General features: G+C 46.8%; 2 protein-coding genes across 3 annotated transcripts in view; one reads left to right on the top strand and one right to left on the bottom strand.

Moving 5' to 3' along the window:
- LOC149336226 (heat shock protein beta-1-like) lies at positions 1-13,502 on the top strand. 2 transcript variants are annotated; one of them, XM_089552753.1, is made up of 4 exons: positions 1-182; positions 7,267-7,318; positions 7,406-7,606; positions 12,294-13,502. In XM_089552753.1, exons 2-4 carry the CDS (start codon positions 7,304-7,306, stop codon positions 12,567-12,569), a joined length of 492 nt encoding a protein of 163 aa, XP_089408879.1. In that variant the 5' UTR covers positions 1-182; positions 7,267-7,303; the 3' UTR covers positions 12,570-13,502. The 2 variants fall into 2 exon arrangements, with proteins under 2 accessions (XP_089408879.1, XP_089408878.1); XM_089552752.1 differs by having other exon boundaries at positions 22-182; positions 7,267-7,606.
- The window catches only part of LOC149336227 (acyl-coenzyme A thioesterase 13-like), a 15,721-nt gene continuing 11,886 nt past the window's right edge, over positions 13,149-16,983 (bottom strand). Inside the window, exon 3 of the mRNA XM_089552754.1 lies at positions 13,149-16,191. Coding sequence (XP_089408880.1) covers positions 16,020-16,191 — 172 coding nt within the window. The 3' untranslated portion in view covers positions 13,149-16,019. The remainder of the gene's footprint in view (positions 16,192-16,983) is intronic.

The following is a 16,983-nucleotide window of genomic DNA, read 5'->3' on the forward strand; positions in this document are numbered from 1 at the left end:
CGCGTCTTGGGCGAGGGGTCAAGAATATTTACGCCAGCGCCGGCAGGCGTCCGCCACTCGCACCCTCTCCCAGCCGCCGCGCATCCCCGGCTTTTTTTCCTGGCCGCCCCTCCAGTCGACACAGCTCTCGCCCGGGTTTAGCGTGTACGACGACCGCCGCTGCACCGCCACCTCGGAAACCTGTGAGTACGAACCACGTGCGAGACACTGCACTGGCGGAGAGATTTACACGCCTGTCATCTCTATCATCCGCTTGGGTATTAAGAAGAACGGGTATTGCATTCTTCTCGAGAGTTTGTGTTCGTCCGTTTAATCGCTTAGCTTGTGAGCTGAAATAACTGCAAGCAAACAAAAATGTGCTTTGATGGCTCAGTCTGTAAACCGCTGACCGGGAAACTGAGAGGTACCAGGTTGGACCCGGCAGCAGAAATTTCGCTCGTTTTTAGGAAGAACAGTTGTGCGGGGCGGCGCAAGGAAAGAGGGATTTAGGTAAATTGCTGCGAGGAGTTGTCTGAAGACTGCGTGATGCTAGCTTTGAATACGACATTGAAACTGGACTGATAGATGTGACATTCCAGATTCTTCTACTTTCTCTAACTTCTTGCTTCCACTAAACAACTTCGCAGTAAGCGACTCCTCTGCAATTGTTACAGCACAAAGGAGGGGAATTTTGACGCTTTTCTGTAACAGACCTGTAGATGCCCCTTAGGGTTCCAGCTTTCTGCTGGTTGCGTAGATGTTTACGAAGCTGGCGAAAGTGTTGCGATTAGTGACTGCACCGAAATGACAGGTCTGAATACTTTACAGCTGGTCGCGAGAGATTCGTTGGTAAACCTACTCTCCTGCTCCAGCTCATTTCTTTTAATGTATGCATCCCAGCGCGACCTGATAACGACCATCCCACAAGTGGACAGGAATTAAACTTCAAAATAATCTCTGAATGCGAAACTACGTAAACTGGGAAGAACCTGACAACGATACGGCGCGTGTTCCGAAATTTCAGTTTCGAATATCCACGTTTATGTGTACAAAACTTATGTGTAGTGTACTATGCACGTGATAACACTGCTGTTGAACCGTTGAAGTACCAGGCTGTTCATTCAGCTTTGGAGTATACACTGGTCTTATATGCAAGCTGCTGTCACCCGTTGAAAGCGCAATGGGCCAACGAAATCTTTATTTTCCTGGCGTCTGATAGGGTTTTTACATTTAAAGCCACGAAATTATGCGTTCTTGTTCCGCTACCAAGTTCAAAACTCGTCACACACATGTGACTTGTAGTGAAACATTAGGTGCAGCTCACGGCACTTGGGTACGTTAGAGCGTCGAGTGGAACAGTAGATCTTCAAAAGAACTGCTAAGTGTCACTGTGTTTGCATCTTGCATACCATCTCACTTAATCCCTTCTCTTTTTAACCGGTGTCTCCTTTTCAATGTACCAGAAAGAAACAAGCCCGCCGATGTCATCCCCGCGGACGAGGACACATTGCTGAGCTGACCGCGTTAGTTTTCAATGCCCGGTCGTGACGGCGAATTTAGCGCCCGAGCGAACCAACGTTACCGCGGTACAGGCGCTCAGCGTCTGCCAGCGTCTGCCTATTCAAGGACCGGAACGCATATTAGTACGTTGTATAACCATAGAAGAGCTCCTGGAGCAACAGTTCACGAGATCAAAAGAAAATGATGTTACAGTTGGTGTTAATTTCGATAGATTTCGGAAATCCTAGGCAGCGTGATCTTTTCTTGCCTCCTCAACTGAAACTACAGTCAACCTAAGAAAACGTCCTCGTTAGTTAGCGTTAGTTTGGCATATGCATCTACTGCGCTGATTTTCTCGCAGCTCGTCATTTTGTAGTGGCCCCTTATAAAAATGATCTATAGACAGTCTATAGACTTCTTATAGACTCTATTGCCTTCCTAAAGATATTTCTCTTTGTCTATTCATAATCTATAGACTGTACATAGACAAAAGTCTACTAAAATTGTATGACCATAAATCTATCGACTGTCTGTAGAGTCTATAGCATTCGTATCGCCTATAGACTGTTCTCTAGGACTTGCCTATAGAGATTCTATAGACTTTATAGACAGAAGTGTATGGACAGTCAATAGACTGTCTAAAAAAATATGGCATCGAACGCGCGAAGCAGTGCTCAGCAGCTGATCGCCTCAGCAACCAAGCCTGCGGTACTCGTGAATGAGGGTAGCACGACCTGTTCGCATTATTCATGTTCACATTACAAAAAGTTTTTCGCCATTGTTTACGCACAGTCACAGTTGGCTGACATTCAAAACCACCTTTCTGGTGGCTGTGCACCGCTCTATATGCGTCCAGCTAAACGCTACCAGCGTTGTTTAAGAATGCCTCGCATTCCTGTGACATTTGCCGCTTCGTAAATATAGCACCTTGGCGACGTGCAACCACTCAGCGACTAAACAAGAAAGGTGCTCTTTAATGTGGGCAGCAGTGGTGAAACAGACTAATTGTTTTCATCTGATGGCTGCGGCCTAATGGAAGCTCTGCCAGGCTCAATTCGTCCGTCGCTTCTTTTGTTTTCAACTGGAGAAAGAAAGCTTCGCGCACCCTTTCCGGTTCTCACTGGCAGCTATGAGTTCCCCCGGGGTTTGCCTCCGCCACTAAGCGCGCATTAGGTGCCAGACGCTTTATATAAAAACAAGTGCAGTTGCCAAGACCCACCAGCTGTCACAGCCCCGTTCACCCCCCCCCCCCCCCCCCCCCTCATTCTCTCCCGAACCCAAAACAATATTTCACTTCAGAAGTGCTTCGCAAAACGCGCGGTTAACTTTCGCCTTTGGGATTCAACGTAACGTCCTGTTCGCACAGCGCGCCTGCATCCGATGTTAATATCTGCTCGGCCCTTTGAGGAAAAGTCTAGATTTTCCGTCATCCTCCGGTGAGAAAAAGTGACAGCGGTCGCTGTTCCGCTGCCTCGTATTACCGTTCCCAACACACAGAGAGCTAGCTCTTTGACCGATACACCAGTTGTGAAACTCTTTTTCAAAACATGGCGTTTCCCCGTGTCCACTTCACGCAGTAACGATACAGTTCACTTCGCGGAGGGCATAGAGTTAATATAACCAAGCGGAGGGTAGTAGGGTGCCTGGATGCCCGCTGCCATCGAGGCGCCCTAGAGGATAGGAGATGGAAGCGCCGCCTAGGAACGGCAAATGAACTGTCGCCTTTTGTCGACGTTAACTTCGGAAGCGCTCGAATTCATCCCAGTTTTCATTTTTTGTCTTTTAAACTATGATATCTACGAATTTTAGCAGCTGCTTTCACTGATTTTGTCGACAGGTTCCAGCGTGCATACCAGTCATCTACGACTTTGCAACATAAGTTTGTAACCTGTGCAAAGCTTATTTCATTGCCCTCAGGTGGCATGACAGTCAGCTAACCTGTGAGTTTTGGTCTTTCGGACAGCCGGATTTGAATTCATGTGCCGTGTGAGGAGCTTCGCAGACAGTGTAATCAAAGCTCTCACATTCCCCTCAACTATACAGTACGCCAGGCACACACAGGATACCGCAACATTCACCACCAATGACAGCGTCCAAGCCCACAAGACGGCAGATGGCGCAAGCTTTCAGAAGCGCCCACTTCGTGATCCTAAGGCCGGACAACGTTGCGGCCAGTAGATGGACAGACGGTGTCTAGGCCACGACAAACTACGCTGACGGCGCCGCCACAAACCCCATGTATAGAAAGTATACCTCATGGAATTGTCGCTGTTGAAGGACAGTTTCTAGCCATCGACCAATCAAATTGCGTCACCCTGCTACGCAGATGTAAATGGCGCCGGGTGGGCAGCCGCCATGCAGGCGGCTATAGGCCTAGCTAGTGTGCCAGGAATGAGTCCCGCTTGCGACTGTCAGTGAAGCACCGTTGACATCCGTTACAAGCGCGTCTCTCTAGGTTGTGTTGTCGAACCGTCAGTAAATGAGCTGCCCGCAGCGTGCCCAAAGACGAGCATATGTGAGAGCTAAAGTTTGCACGTCACAAAACTAACTTCTTGGACTGTCACCGAGCACTAAACACGTGCTGCCACGCTGCTATAAAAAGTGATTATACTGTAATGGAGCATCATCCTGGATGAAAGGAATTGTTTCTCTGCGTGGTCATCAGCGTGCCGTGCTTGTATACCATTCCGCCCCCAAGTGCGGTATCCCCATTCAAAATTTCATTCGACTGTAGGAAAAAGGCACCTCCGCTACCAATAGCGACCATACTGCGGCCATCAGTGGACATAAAATTATTTCTTCTTGAAGTTGCTGCGGATTACTTTAGCTGATCCACCGCGTACCTTGCACATATCCGGCCACTTTAGATTTCATGATGCGTCATTCTTCGTCAGCGATTTATTTTTCTTGATTTATTTTTAACGGCAAGAAAGAGATGGGATCTTTGCACCGGACGCTCACACCTTTTGTTATTTATTTCGGCTTTTTACTATCATCGACCAAAGACATCATCTCCATCTCTTAGCACAAAGTGCGCCGTGCAATAGAGCATGTCTTTGGCAACTGCTATAGTCTAATTGCACGAATTACAAGCGGCTACAGTTGAATTGCGCGACCAATCGTAATTTTGAATGAAGAACGTGCCATGGTGCTAGCCGCTCAGACTTTGCAACAGTCCGAGCGGCAAAAAAAAAAAAGAACACTAATGGTTATAGCATTCGAACACTTACGATTGTCCTTTATAACATCAGTGGCTGAGACTTTAATACACGGGAGGGTGCTAGCCTGATCTCGCTCCTGACTTGCGCCGTAGATTGACATCAGGCTCGCAGTACTACGCAATGAGAACAGTAGATGACAGTGGTGCACTTACGCCGTTGAGATGGCATTTCCACACGGTCGCCCACAGGACGACGTTGGTAACACCCCCCCCCCCCAAAAAAAAAAAAAAAAGAACTTACACCCGCTTACCGCGAGGTTACGACGAGCCATCAGAACTAGCTAGTTCCCGAAATGATCAGCACAGTTACGACGCCACGCATCACTGCCATTGCCACTGTACTATACCACTGCATTACCAAATACAAATAGCCGCAGTAGCCTATGAGAGTTTCGTGAGTAGGGTAACTGCACTCTGCATCACGGTACGTCCGGTTTCGAATTAGACTGCCTATGTTGAACTTCTCCGGAGGGTGGAGGCCTATCAAGACGGCAACTTTTTATATCTACAGTACGGTTTATTGTTAAAGGTAACATGCGATCGCGTGCCCTCCGCGCTTCACGAAGCCCTGCTGGCTGGATGCGGCGACAATAGGCGGCATGACGCGCATGCGCGAAAAGACAAGCCGCCGTGCTTACTGCGCATGAATCTTGTGCCGAAAATTCCCACAAGTGCCGACAAGATCGCATGTTCCCTTTAACAGTGGACCGTACTGCACACATAGTTGTCTATCTTTCTACCACGGCATGGGAAATGTGGACTAGACAACACCGATGTGAAACCGGCTAATAGGCTAGCGGTGTAAAATCTAACTGCAATCATACGGCGCGTGTACTATACCGAAGTGACATGTTAGATGAATGGCTGGAAACTTGTGGTCACATTAGACGTTAATTAAGCCGTGACAGCCAGCTTCTCCATGTTTTCCGCCGTAACGAGGTTTTAGTGCGAAAGTTTTCCGAAGGCGACCGTGAAAGCAGAGGTTACGACATTCAAATGGCTCAATCTCGCGTCACGACGGAATAAACAGATAACGTGACTAAGAAGCCCTTCCACTCTCAGCTGGAGCGCATCATCTAATAATGCGCATACGCCGTACTACCAAAAACACGGCAGAGCAGAGAAGATGCAATCCTTGACAGGGCAGCAAAAGCTTGAACAAGGCGCGGAAGGAAAGCCTCAGTTCGCTGACCGACGTTCCAATGGGCACTGGAACTCCCATGGACGTCCCCAGGACGTCTAAGGGAGTTTCAGTGCCCATTGGGGTTTGGACGAGAAGACACGTTTGCGTGTCGAAGAAAATTGAGGCTTTTTCCCTGCCCTTTTAATGCGAATGCATTTCTAGGCTGTGTCGGCGGGGTCGTACCACCCAAACGTGTCCATAAGACGTGTCCGCAGCAGTTGTGACGTTCTCAGATGAGATAGCATCAAACGAGCCAAAAATGTCGAAGTAACGTCGAAATAGCGCGGAAGTCGATATATTGAGCGGACGAGAAAAAAGCCGTGGATGGCAAAATAGTGCGAAATAGGAAAAGGAGTGAAAATAGAGTTTGAGACGAATTGAAATGTATTTGATGAGTGATAATAAATCTAACAAAAAAGCTTCAGTGACATATATTAAGCAGTTAACAGCAAGAACCATTGGACGGTTGAATAGGCTGGACGGGGATGTAAATGGACGGGAAAGCAACCACGGCGCCAAATTTGAAAAAACAAAATGGTTGATTGAGATAAAATAAGGTATAATCAGAGTAAATTAATTGCTCTTTAATTAAAGCATAACATAATTGCGCTAATTCAGTAGTTAAATTATTTACAAACGAAAAGAAAATGATAAAGAGAGGCAAGGAGAGGCGACGAGTGCCGAGAAGGCGTCAGTCCTTTCGCATTCTCCCAATGCGGGTCGCCTCAGTGATCTTTAATATTTCAAGCTTGCACTCTTATGACAGGCACAAAGGCGGATCGACTTAATCGGAAACTGCATAGGTTTTGGAAATCAACGAGCTTAAGAGGGTGGAATGTGTGAAACTTGCAGGTAAAGCATGCGAAGTCTTTTTGGGCCAGCACTTGAAATAGTGAAGTAATCGCCGATTAAAATGCGGACGCCCTTCAAGCTTCTCCGCAGCGCACAACGCCAAGTGGGGGGCGCATGATGACGTCATCGAAGGTGTCGGTGCATTTCCAACGCACAAACGCCTGCTTTGAAGGAAAAAAACCAACGCCACTGAAGGCAAACCCTGCCGAGAGTTGTTTGACAGCGTCTAACGAGTCAGGGCAGGGTGTGGCTGACGACAGCGGTAATTTGAAATCATACCTTCCGTGACGTCACGCTGAATTTCCCTGCACTCCTCCGGTGCAGTGAGGAGAAGCGCCAAATTCAATCGTCGATTAGGTCACTATTTTAACTGTTAGCGCAAAAACACTTGGCATGCTTTACCTACAGCATATATATAGATGTTAATCCTTGAGTATCGCGAAATTCTCAAAAAAGTGCTGCAGTTGCCCTTTAATAAGTGGAGTTAATATGTGTGCTCCACAAATCGACTAAAGACTGCCTCTCTCCGCAGCGCGTAAGCCGATCCGGCCCGAAGAAGAAGGAGCAGCATGTCGACGTACCGGGTGCGTACCGTCCCGACGCGCACGGTGACCACCGTGCGGCGCCAGGTGATCGACGATGACGTCGACGACTTTTTCGACTTCCCCAAGGCCCGACCGGCCGGTTCCGAGTTCACCACGGTGCGCCACAGGGTCACCCCCGGTGGAGGCATCGTGACCACCACCACCACCACGACCACGACGCCCAGGCGCATCATCCGTGATGTCAGTCTGGACGGCATGGACGCCGACCCCTTCTTCGCGCGGGACGTCTCCAGGCCCTCCCGGGTCAAGGACCTCGAGGAGTTTAAGGTGCGCACCCCCCCTCCCCTACCCCCAGTTGCGCGCGGAGGACAACTGTATGAAATTTTTGCTCCCAGTAAAGATCTATTCTATGCTGATGTTTATTCGGCAGAAAAAGACGTATTTGTCCCCAGGAAAATTTGATTAGAAAATAGAATATTTTTTCTCGCCACTCGAGTCGACCACATGACAAGACCAACAGACTCAGTGATTCACGTTACGAACTGAATGCTGGTGTGGCCTAGCCTCAGGGATCCTAGGTCGTATTGTTTTGTCATCAATACGGTTTGCTTGCGAAGGGGGCCCGTGATGTATATACCTATATTCTATTTTCTTTTAACCGTAACCAGCTATTAAAACCTTCGTTATCACTCAAAACAGCGTTTTTAGTCACTAGAAGACAAAAGTCACAGAAGTCACTATATAGAAGACCTATCGATAGAGACTTAATTGCATTTGTCCCCGGGAGCCATTTAAAGTGCCCCAAAGTAAATTTCTTTTTTTTTTTTTTTGCTACGTTGTACAGTAAGTCCTAGAGGTCATTGGTGATCTTTTTTCTAAGCACCAAACGCAGAAACGGAGGAGACATATATGGATGCTGACGACTCAAGAGGCCAGGTGTCGCGTGAAATAGCGCAGCGATGCGTATGCATCGATTCTCGAACGCCATAGGTTGACAGCCTTAGGTCTTCTATTGATCGCGCGCCCGTTTTCTGCATCCTTCCATGCAAAAATTGCTAGCCTATTGTTATCACACATCTCAACTCACTGCGTCTTTCTGTTGCGAAAACGTCATGGCGCCGTTTTTCTCCCGTAGTTACCATTTCGCTTTTGATGCATTTTGCGACTGCCCCGTACAGCTCCTAACGTAATGTCGACTACTGTAACCGGCAAGCTCATGGGCGCTGGAAAATGGATAACAGCTGTTATATGTGCGAACATCTTTAAGTGAATTCAAATTCTGACGCCAGCTCTAGCTTCAATAACACCGCATTTTTTAATCAAGCTAACACTGTAATTTAGGAAGCATTCGATCATTGCCTTTCTGGTATCGCCTAATGTATCCAGTCAACTCCTAAGCCTTCGGAGCTCATCATTTCAAGAAGAGCTCGGTAAACCTAACAGAGCAAATTAAGGCGAACACTGCCTTTATACGATGAACCTGATCTGATTCTCAGAAAAGCATATATAGGAAACATCGTTATTAAGAAGTTAAAGCTAGGAACGATGAACTTTTCCATTTTGCAAGCGTGAAGTTAAATGTGCAAAAAAAAAAAAATACGACACGAGACTAAGTAACATTGAAGTTTCCTTCATTCACTAAAACTGCCACAATCCCTTTCGTCGTAATGACTTTTTTTTTTCCCTTGCTTCAGTGAAATCACACGAAAGCATTGTTTGTAGGGGTGTGCGAATGTTCGAAATTTTCGAATATAATTCGAATATTAGATTTTTGCTATTCGTATTCGATTCGAAATCTAAGTATTCGTGTTGTTTCGATTATTCGATCCCGTGCGAATATTCATAAAAGTCATGAGAGCGCAAAACGGGGACACGGACGAGGAAGGGAACAGGACGAGCGCTGCTTTTTGGTTCATAGAACACTTCCACCAAAGTTCGGTTGTCTGGGCCGCGAGCTTCTTGCTTTCTCGATGTCTGATGGCCGCCAGCCACTCTTGGTCTTGGGCGTAGCATGCTGCGCGTAAAAGATCTTGAAGCAGCCTCACTTGGTACCACAGTTCGGACCGGAGTATCTTGCAGATTCGTTTGGCGTGGCCTATGGTAGGCTTAAAAGGACCGAAGAGGCCGGCGACTTCACTAGGAACGAGTCCTTTTCGCAGGAAGATGCCAAGTAGCCTGGCCCGGCACGTTGAGGTGACGATGTTTGCGATGAGCAGGGGAACATGGGAAGGCGAGGGTTGAACACAAAACAGAGAGCCTGATGTAGAAGAAATATGGCTAAGAAGTACTTGAAACTGGGCTTGTTGGTGCATATTCGTGAAAGTCATGAGAGCGCAAAACGGGGACACGGACGAGGAAGGGAACAGGACGAGCGCTGCAGCGCTCGTCCTGTTCCCTTCCTCGTCCGTGTCCCCGTTTTGCGCTCTCATGACTTTCACGAATATGCACCAACAAGCCCAGTTTCAAGTACTTCTTAGCCATATTTCTTCTACATCAGGCTCTCTGTTTTGTGTTCAACCCTCGCCTTCCCATGTTCCCCTGCTCATCGCAAACATCGTCACCTCAACGTGCCGGGCCAGGCTACTTGGCATCTTCCTGCGAAAAGGACTCGTTCCTAGTGAAGTCGCCGGCCTCTTCGGTCCTTTTAAGCCTACCATAGGCCACGCCAAACGAATCTGCAAGATACTCCGGTCCGAACTGTGGTACCAAGTGAGGCTGCTTCAAGATCTTTTACGCGCAGCATGCTACGCCCAAGACCAAGAGTGGCTGGCGGCCATCAGACATCGAGAAAGCAAGAAGCTCGCGGCCCAGACAACCGAACTTTGGTGGAAGTGTTCTATGAACCAAAAAGCAGCGCTCGTCCTGTTCCCTTCCTCGTCCGTGTCCCCGTTTTGCGCTCTCATGACTTTCACGAATATGCACCAACAAGCCCAGTTTCAAGTACTTCTTAGTCGAATATTCATATTTAGCCGAATATTTTATTGCGAGCACCGTCGTACATTTCGGTGCGCAAGTCCAATTGACATAGACATAACTTGGCGACGTCCAGAGCGATGCGTAATGTTGGGACATGCCGTAGCTGACTGTGCTTGTGAGCTTCTTTGTGGCTACACCTCCGAAGCTGATATAGTCAAAGCTGTGCACGAAGTACCTCGCAATATCTGCCACTTCAGTGCCAAGTGAGAGGGAATTACCTGTCTCTGGAGAAGTCGTTTCAGCTAGAAGGGAACGACTCCTGCCTGACCATGTGGAGCAGCTGGTTTTCCTTCCCAACAACCTTTAATGTTCATCCCAGCAACGCACTTTTGCGCTGATGGCATGCTAGATTCAATCAGTGCTGTGTACTAGCCATTTTCTTTGAAAATTTCCCTCTTCTAAGAGTAATGTTCTAGACTTCGATACTTTCTGTGCAACCACACACACCTTTTGTGTTCATTTACTTATTGATAGTTGAGCTGTGATGTTCTTGGATGCTCAAATAAATGTTTTGAAGTGGTTAAATGCGTTTTTCCTTCACTATTCGATATTCGAAACTAAGTATTCGTATTCGAAAAATTTGATATTCGCACACCCCTAATTGTTTGTTTCAATACTTACTAAACAAGAGCTACCCTAAGGGGACAACACCCCTTCCTACAGCCGAACCCGAATATAACTAATTACTGCTTATCGAACAGTCAGAACACTCCCTCGAAAATTCCTTGGTAAAGTAGAAACTATTGTTCGCGTTTATCGATTTCCCGTGAACGGATGAAATGAATCAGTCACTGACCATAGCCGAGAAGACGTTTCGACTACGGTCAGTGACTGCTTCATTTCAGCAGTTGCGTAGTTGCGCAATGCTTCGATGCTGGCGTCCAAGTCTTTTACTAAACGCCGTCCTTCGTTGATGCTCCCTGCTCTGTGTGGAAGCCTTAGAGTTGGGTGTAGTGGGAAGTAAGTTGCGGCGCTATTTGGCAGGACGGGGGGTCCCTACAAAGCAGTCACATGATATTTCCCAGGACGAGAACTGCCGTAGAAGACGGCGGAGAGCCAGTTATAGCCCGGGCATAAACGCGCGCTATGCTTCTCCGCAGCCGGCCTGTTGTCGCTCTGTAATAATGGTAACATCTTCGCTAGCATCAGTGTTTGCCGTCATTTCAGGTTCTCAAAGCTGTACCATTGGTTACAACTTATTTTTGGAAATAAAAAAAGTGAGTACTATAAATCAATCACAGAACAAAGTTAATGAATTACCCGGTACGTTAATCATTTGAAAAAGTAATCTATTAATTAGAAAATTATAAGAAAATGTAACTGATAACAAGTAATCAGTTACCTGTAACCCGTTACGTACAATTCTAGTGGTAGGTTTCGGTCCGGCGTGCCCACTTCCCACGAGACACCTCTGCTGTGTGGAGAAGCCATCGTTCCGTACACCGCTTGTCATGCGGTGAAGCCAGCCTAGCAGCCCGAAGCCTCGGCGGCTTTCGTCCGGCTTGCTTCGCTGCCGAAGGCGCTACAAATATCAACTACATCTTAATTTTAATGAGAGAATTCTGTTTATAGAGCACTGATAAGCTGATTTGACCTCTAATGATAGGCGGCGACTAGTTCTAAAACACCCTTGTGGCTTCGCTGCGGAGGGGCATGTCCCTAGACTTCTAGCTTATCTATAGCTAATAGATAAGCTATCTATAGCCACTAAGTTAGTACACAAGGTCGACAGGGCTTTCTAGGCTGCACTTTCCAAGATTTCACCGACTGCAAGGCATTGCGACCTCAAATACCGCCACTGTAGCACACTGTAGCATGTCTAAATGCTATGGAGACTTCTAGGTCGCACATAAGCTTATCTAAAGTCGAGGTAGCTCTCCAATGAATTAGTACACATGGTCGACAGGACCTTCCAGGTTCCACTTCTCAAGACTTCACCGAGTGTGAGGCACTGACAGCATGGCACTGTAGCCTCAAACACCGCCAATGCAACGCGTCTGAATGCTATGGTCCTCTCGCTTCTCACCGTCGAATGCAGGTTTCCTTCGACATCGGCCTGCACTTCAAGCCGGACGACCTGTCGGTGAAGACCAGGGCCGGCATGGTGTTCATCACGGCCAAGCGCACCGACGGCAACATCACGCGCGAGTTCGACCGCAAGGTGCCGCTGCCCGACGGCGTCGACCCGCTCACCGTCCGCGCGCTGCTCAGCCCCACCGGAGTGCTCACCATCAGGTCGCCCCGCAACCTGTCCTCGCGCTACACCTCCAACATCTACGAACGACACGTGCCCGTTCGCATGAGCCTGTACTAAAGAGAAGGGGAGCAGTACACGCGGGGATGCTGTTTGCACCGACAACACTACCGAATTAAGAGTCAAATTAAGGCATGAGCCTCGGATTTCAGTCAAGCCCCACAGCTATGGTGGCTTGCAGCCAGGACTTGTGGAATCTCGGCGACCAGCCTCAAAGCGGCTTGAGCTGCGATCCTACTGAAGCCTCTTATCTGGCCAAGAACTTTTTTCCCTGCTAGCCTAACACATGGTCAAAGTTGCGGCCTAGCAAAAGTCGTCTAAGTGCAACCAAGCCACAAAGGCAGATGCAGTGAAGAAGTGTCTTCCTCGATAAAGGCTTTAGAAGAACCTCCTATTGTATCAGCAAACCTTGTTTCCCAGGATACTAATGGGCTGAGAAGTTCACAATCACAAACAAAATGCAAATATTTTGAGTGGGCATTAAGCTTGTCAGAAACTGTAAAAAAGATGCCATAGTGTTTGCTTTTCTGCGTTAAAACGGCAGTTGGTAAGGTGTGCGACTGATTCAAGTGAGCCCATTAAGCCTAAATGCAATATGGGGTTACAGTATGACATCTGCAAACTGACATCAACGCCATGTTCTTTTTTTTTTTTTCCGCTAGAACAGTGTCACTTTCTTGAGGAGTCTTGATGCTTGTAATCCCCTCATGCTGTTTGCTGACGATTAAAAAGTGCTAAGTTTCACTTTTTTTTCTTGGCACATCGAGGTATACTAAAAGTGCCAAGCTAAAGCTTTCCTTTATTTTTTTTAGCCTTTCTGAAGTTCCAAAACATGGAAAATAGGTGAAAGTTTTCTGAGATATCACTGCAGGCTCAATTAAGGAGCGCACAAGTTCAAGAAGCCTCAACGAGGGCTGTTTATTGTGTTCTGTGATCTCTCAGAAGCATTTCTTTTCTTTATTTTACTGCTTAAGTAAAGAGGAATTCTCATAACTCCGTTTGTCTGAGTCAGCCTTCCTTGCAATTCACAAAGCCACTAAACAAGTCAACGGTACTAAATGTTGTCATTTCTTTATTCTGTTCAAAAAAATGAAGCCATGCTGTTGTTTCATAAACTATCAGATGTAACAGCAGCCAGTTATGACTGTTTACAGCTGGCTACACACTCCAAAGGTTTGTAACTAGCTGTAGTAAAAGCACAATGATTTGTGAATGCGCTGCCCACATCCACAAAGTATATTTGATAGTACAGTAAAAGCTCGTTAATTCGACATTGACGGGACCGCGAAAAATTGTCGAATGTCGAAATACCGAATGAACAACAAAAACCAATGTTTGCCGCAACAAGACATACCTTTATTTGGCAAAGAAATCTGCTATCGTCATCTGCTTTTTCGAGCGAATTTGAGTGACTACGATATCTTTAACAGCTGCCAGGTGCTCCGCGGCACACGCGCCATCAGGGATTTGTTCACAGAAGTCCTCCAGCACGGACAAGGCTTCTGCGGCTTCTTTCACCATGCGCTTCGGCATTTGGGACAACCGCTCACAATCGTCACCTTCCGACGGATTGTCGTTGGCAGCGCCTGTCCCTTCTTCAATTATTTTATCCTCGGTCAGCTGACAGGACACGAAGGTGACGCGCGCAGGCAGCGCGCTACCCACTCGCAAGCAGTGCAGTAAACACGCTGGCAAAGCGCACAATTACGAAAAAAAGGCGCCTCCTTACGGTTAAATAACCGTGATCGTAGCAGCAAGAACACGCGGAAACGACGACACATGCCAAAACGAGACTTGCTGTCGATAGCGTTAAGCGGACGACACCAGCACGACGGCTGCAACACAACAAAGGACAAAGAAAGATGCCGGCCGCTTTGGCCGCCGCTAACCTCGCTTCCCTCGCCCTCTCTCACGCTGCTGATGACGATGACCCTACGGATGGCCTACCAGCCGTATAGTAGCACCGCTCGTGGCAGTGTTTTTTTTTCTTTTTGCTCTCGGCGCACCAGCTTGGCGGGCTGCAGAGTGAAGTCGAATTAACCGACGCGCGGCAAAATTTGTTCGAATTAACAAGAGTTTCGCCCCGTAGACTCCTATGCATAATTGTAGGGACCTCGCGTGCATGTCGAATTATCCGATTTTCCGAATTAACGGGGGTGGAATTAACGAGCTTTCACTGTACAGTACGTAAGCATGACACAATCGGTCTTTTTCACACAGCCATTCTGCACATGCATGCCTCTTCCCTCCTGCCTTCCCTTATATTGCTGGTTGAAAACAAACCATCAACATGAACGGTCAAGGTTGGTGACAGGTGCAAGCGGTTACCGTAGAACCGAATTGCACCTGCTGCTTTCGCACGGAAATTTTCAACCGGCTTTCAGCACAGAACACAAACTTTTGCGCTCTTCTCATAAGGGCGTCACACCTCGCGATAAAGGTGGATTGCAAACACATTAATATAAAATACAATCAAATATGCCATTCATTCGTGCAAAATTGAATATTTACAGTACATCACCGGTTGAAATCCTCATTGGCCTGCCCCTTTCATGTACGAACATAAACTGCTCCAAAAGGTTGTCACAGCCTAAGCATATATACTATACAGTTTGGCACCAGTATTTGTTAAAATATAAAAACCTTAACAAGTTGCAATATAAACAATTCATAATTATGTCACTGCGAAGTATGCAGATATTTCCTAGACAAGCAATGTGCACTGTTCAAGGAAATATTTCTAAATAGCTTGACAGTCTTGTGGCCAGAAAACATTTTAGTAATTCCATGAAAACTGCCCTTCAGACTTAATAGCTTTTAAAAATTTACTGGATGTTCAAGATGATAAAATTGGTGACATTAAGCATTGCAATCAGGTAAAAGATTTCATTCGTGTGCCAAACAAACTGTACATTATAACAACACAATTTCTAGACAGCACTGCAAGTCAAAAGCTGTCAGTGACATCTCATGGAGAGTCTCAGGGCTCAGTCATGCAACTAAGTTATACTACTGTCACCTTTATGCAAATGGCAGTACTTATCCACATGTAACTAATGTCAGGGACAAAAGCCTTCAGGACATGCAAAACACAATCTAGGCATGCAGCTGCCGTGACTTCCAATAATGGCGCTGTTTCACTACCACTTGTTAGAGCATGTGAACCTGACTTTCACCTACCCAAATGTGGTAACAGAGCTATCAGCTACAGTTGTCGCTCACACACCCTGGAGACCCTTGTCACTAATAGTACAGCCTTTGTCAGAAGTTTACAGCCCAAGGGGTTTCCTTCTAAGCCTTGTAGTAAGGTTCCTGTAGCATTCGAGGAAGGCCTACCGATTGGAGGAAGTAGGACCAAAAATCTTCTTACCTTGAGAAGATTTTGGTCATTAACGATGCATTACAAACCATACAGTGTGGCTCAGAAACGAACTTTTGTCAAAGGCTGTACATGTTACACATACAACTCAGAACATACACTTAACAAAATTCAAGTGGGCATCACTATCTTCAGGTCCTTGACTCTGGAGGAACCAGAAGTGCAGTGTGCGACCCCTGAACACAAATCTTTTTTGTGGCCTTGTCAAGAATGTCCATTTCAGCAAAGGCAATTGTTTTGCCCGGGTGCATGATCCGTGCCTCCATCAAGATAGTGTCGCCCATTTTGGCAGGGCGAAGATACCTGAAACCCAATAAAACAGTCCATCACCGGCACAAACAAACACTGCACAACTATACCTAATTACAAGATAATGATACACATATATGTGATGACGCACAGCACACCATTTGTAATCCAGTTCCACCATTGTCTTGTTTGCAACTAACTCAACTGCAGGCAGTTAGTTCAGCTTGCCACTCCATATTTCAAACAGGCGAAGTTCTTTTAGCCTTTTCTCCATTTGGCTACTGCCCCTTTTTGTCGCTTTTCGATGACCTTGGATAGAGCTGCTTGAAGTGTTAAAAACATCAAATAGTCTTTAAATTTCACACCCAACATGCTCATTTCATTAAGTAGCTGTCCTTGAGAAGCGTAACACTGAACATTATCGTCATCTATCAGGTTGCATTCCCCGCAGGAAAGCTGCCTTACCAAGTAGTCTCTGATTATACCCCCCTGCAGACTTAGCGATATGCATGACAACGCGTACCCTTTGTCACCTGGTCACTCCACATAAGCCTTTCCAGCTGTTAAGTGTGCCTAGCCTCTGGAACACAAACAGCACAATGCACTGCACAATGCAAATTTTTTTTTGTATCTTTTCCAGCAAGCTTTACTGTGTGCCGACCCCATCGCCACGATCACTTGCCATTCCAGACCTACATGTTTGCTGTTAACCAGCCCTCGAATGCCTCTCAAAGTCTTGCAGACCAATACTACTTTGTCTCCAAGACTTCAAATCTGCTACATACTGAACAGTGAGGCCATGAAAACTAGGTTACATTCATTTCGGCTACATTCATAAATACATTT

This window comes from Amblyomma mixtum, chromosome 7 (genome assembly GCF_055824585.1).
Source record: "Amblyomma mixtum isolate Tamu chromosome 7, ASM5582458v1, whole genome shotgun sequence".
NCBI classification, from domain to species: Eukaryota; Metazoa; Arthropoda; class Arachnida; order Ixodida; family Ixodidae; genus Amblyomma; species Amblyomma mixtum.

What these genes read in the sequence shown, in the direction of transcription:
- LOC149336226 (XM_089552752.1), top strand. Translation starts at nt 7,304, where the DNA reads ATGTCGACGTACCGGGTGCGTACCGTCCCGACGCGCACGGTGACCACC. An exon ending in AGGACCTCGAGGAGTTTAAG is followed by an intron (nt 7,607 to 12,293) that starts GTGCGCACCCCC and finishes CGTCGAATGCAG; the next exon opens with GTTTCCTTCGACATCGGCCT.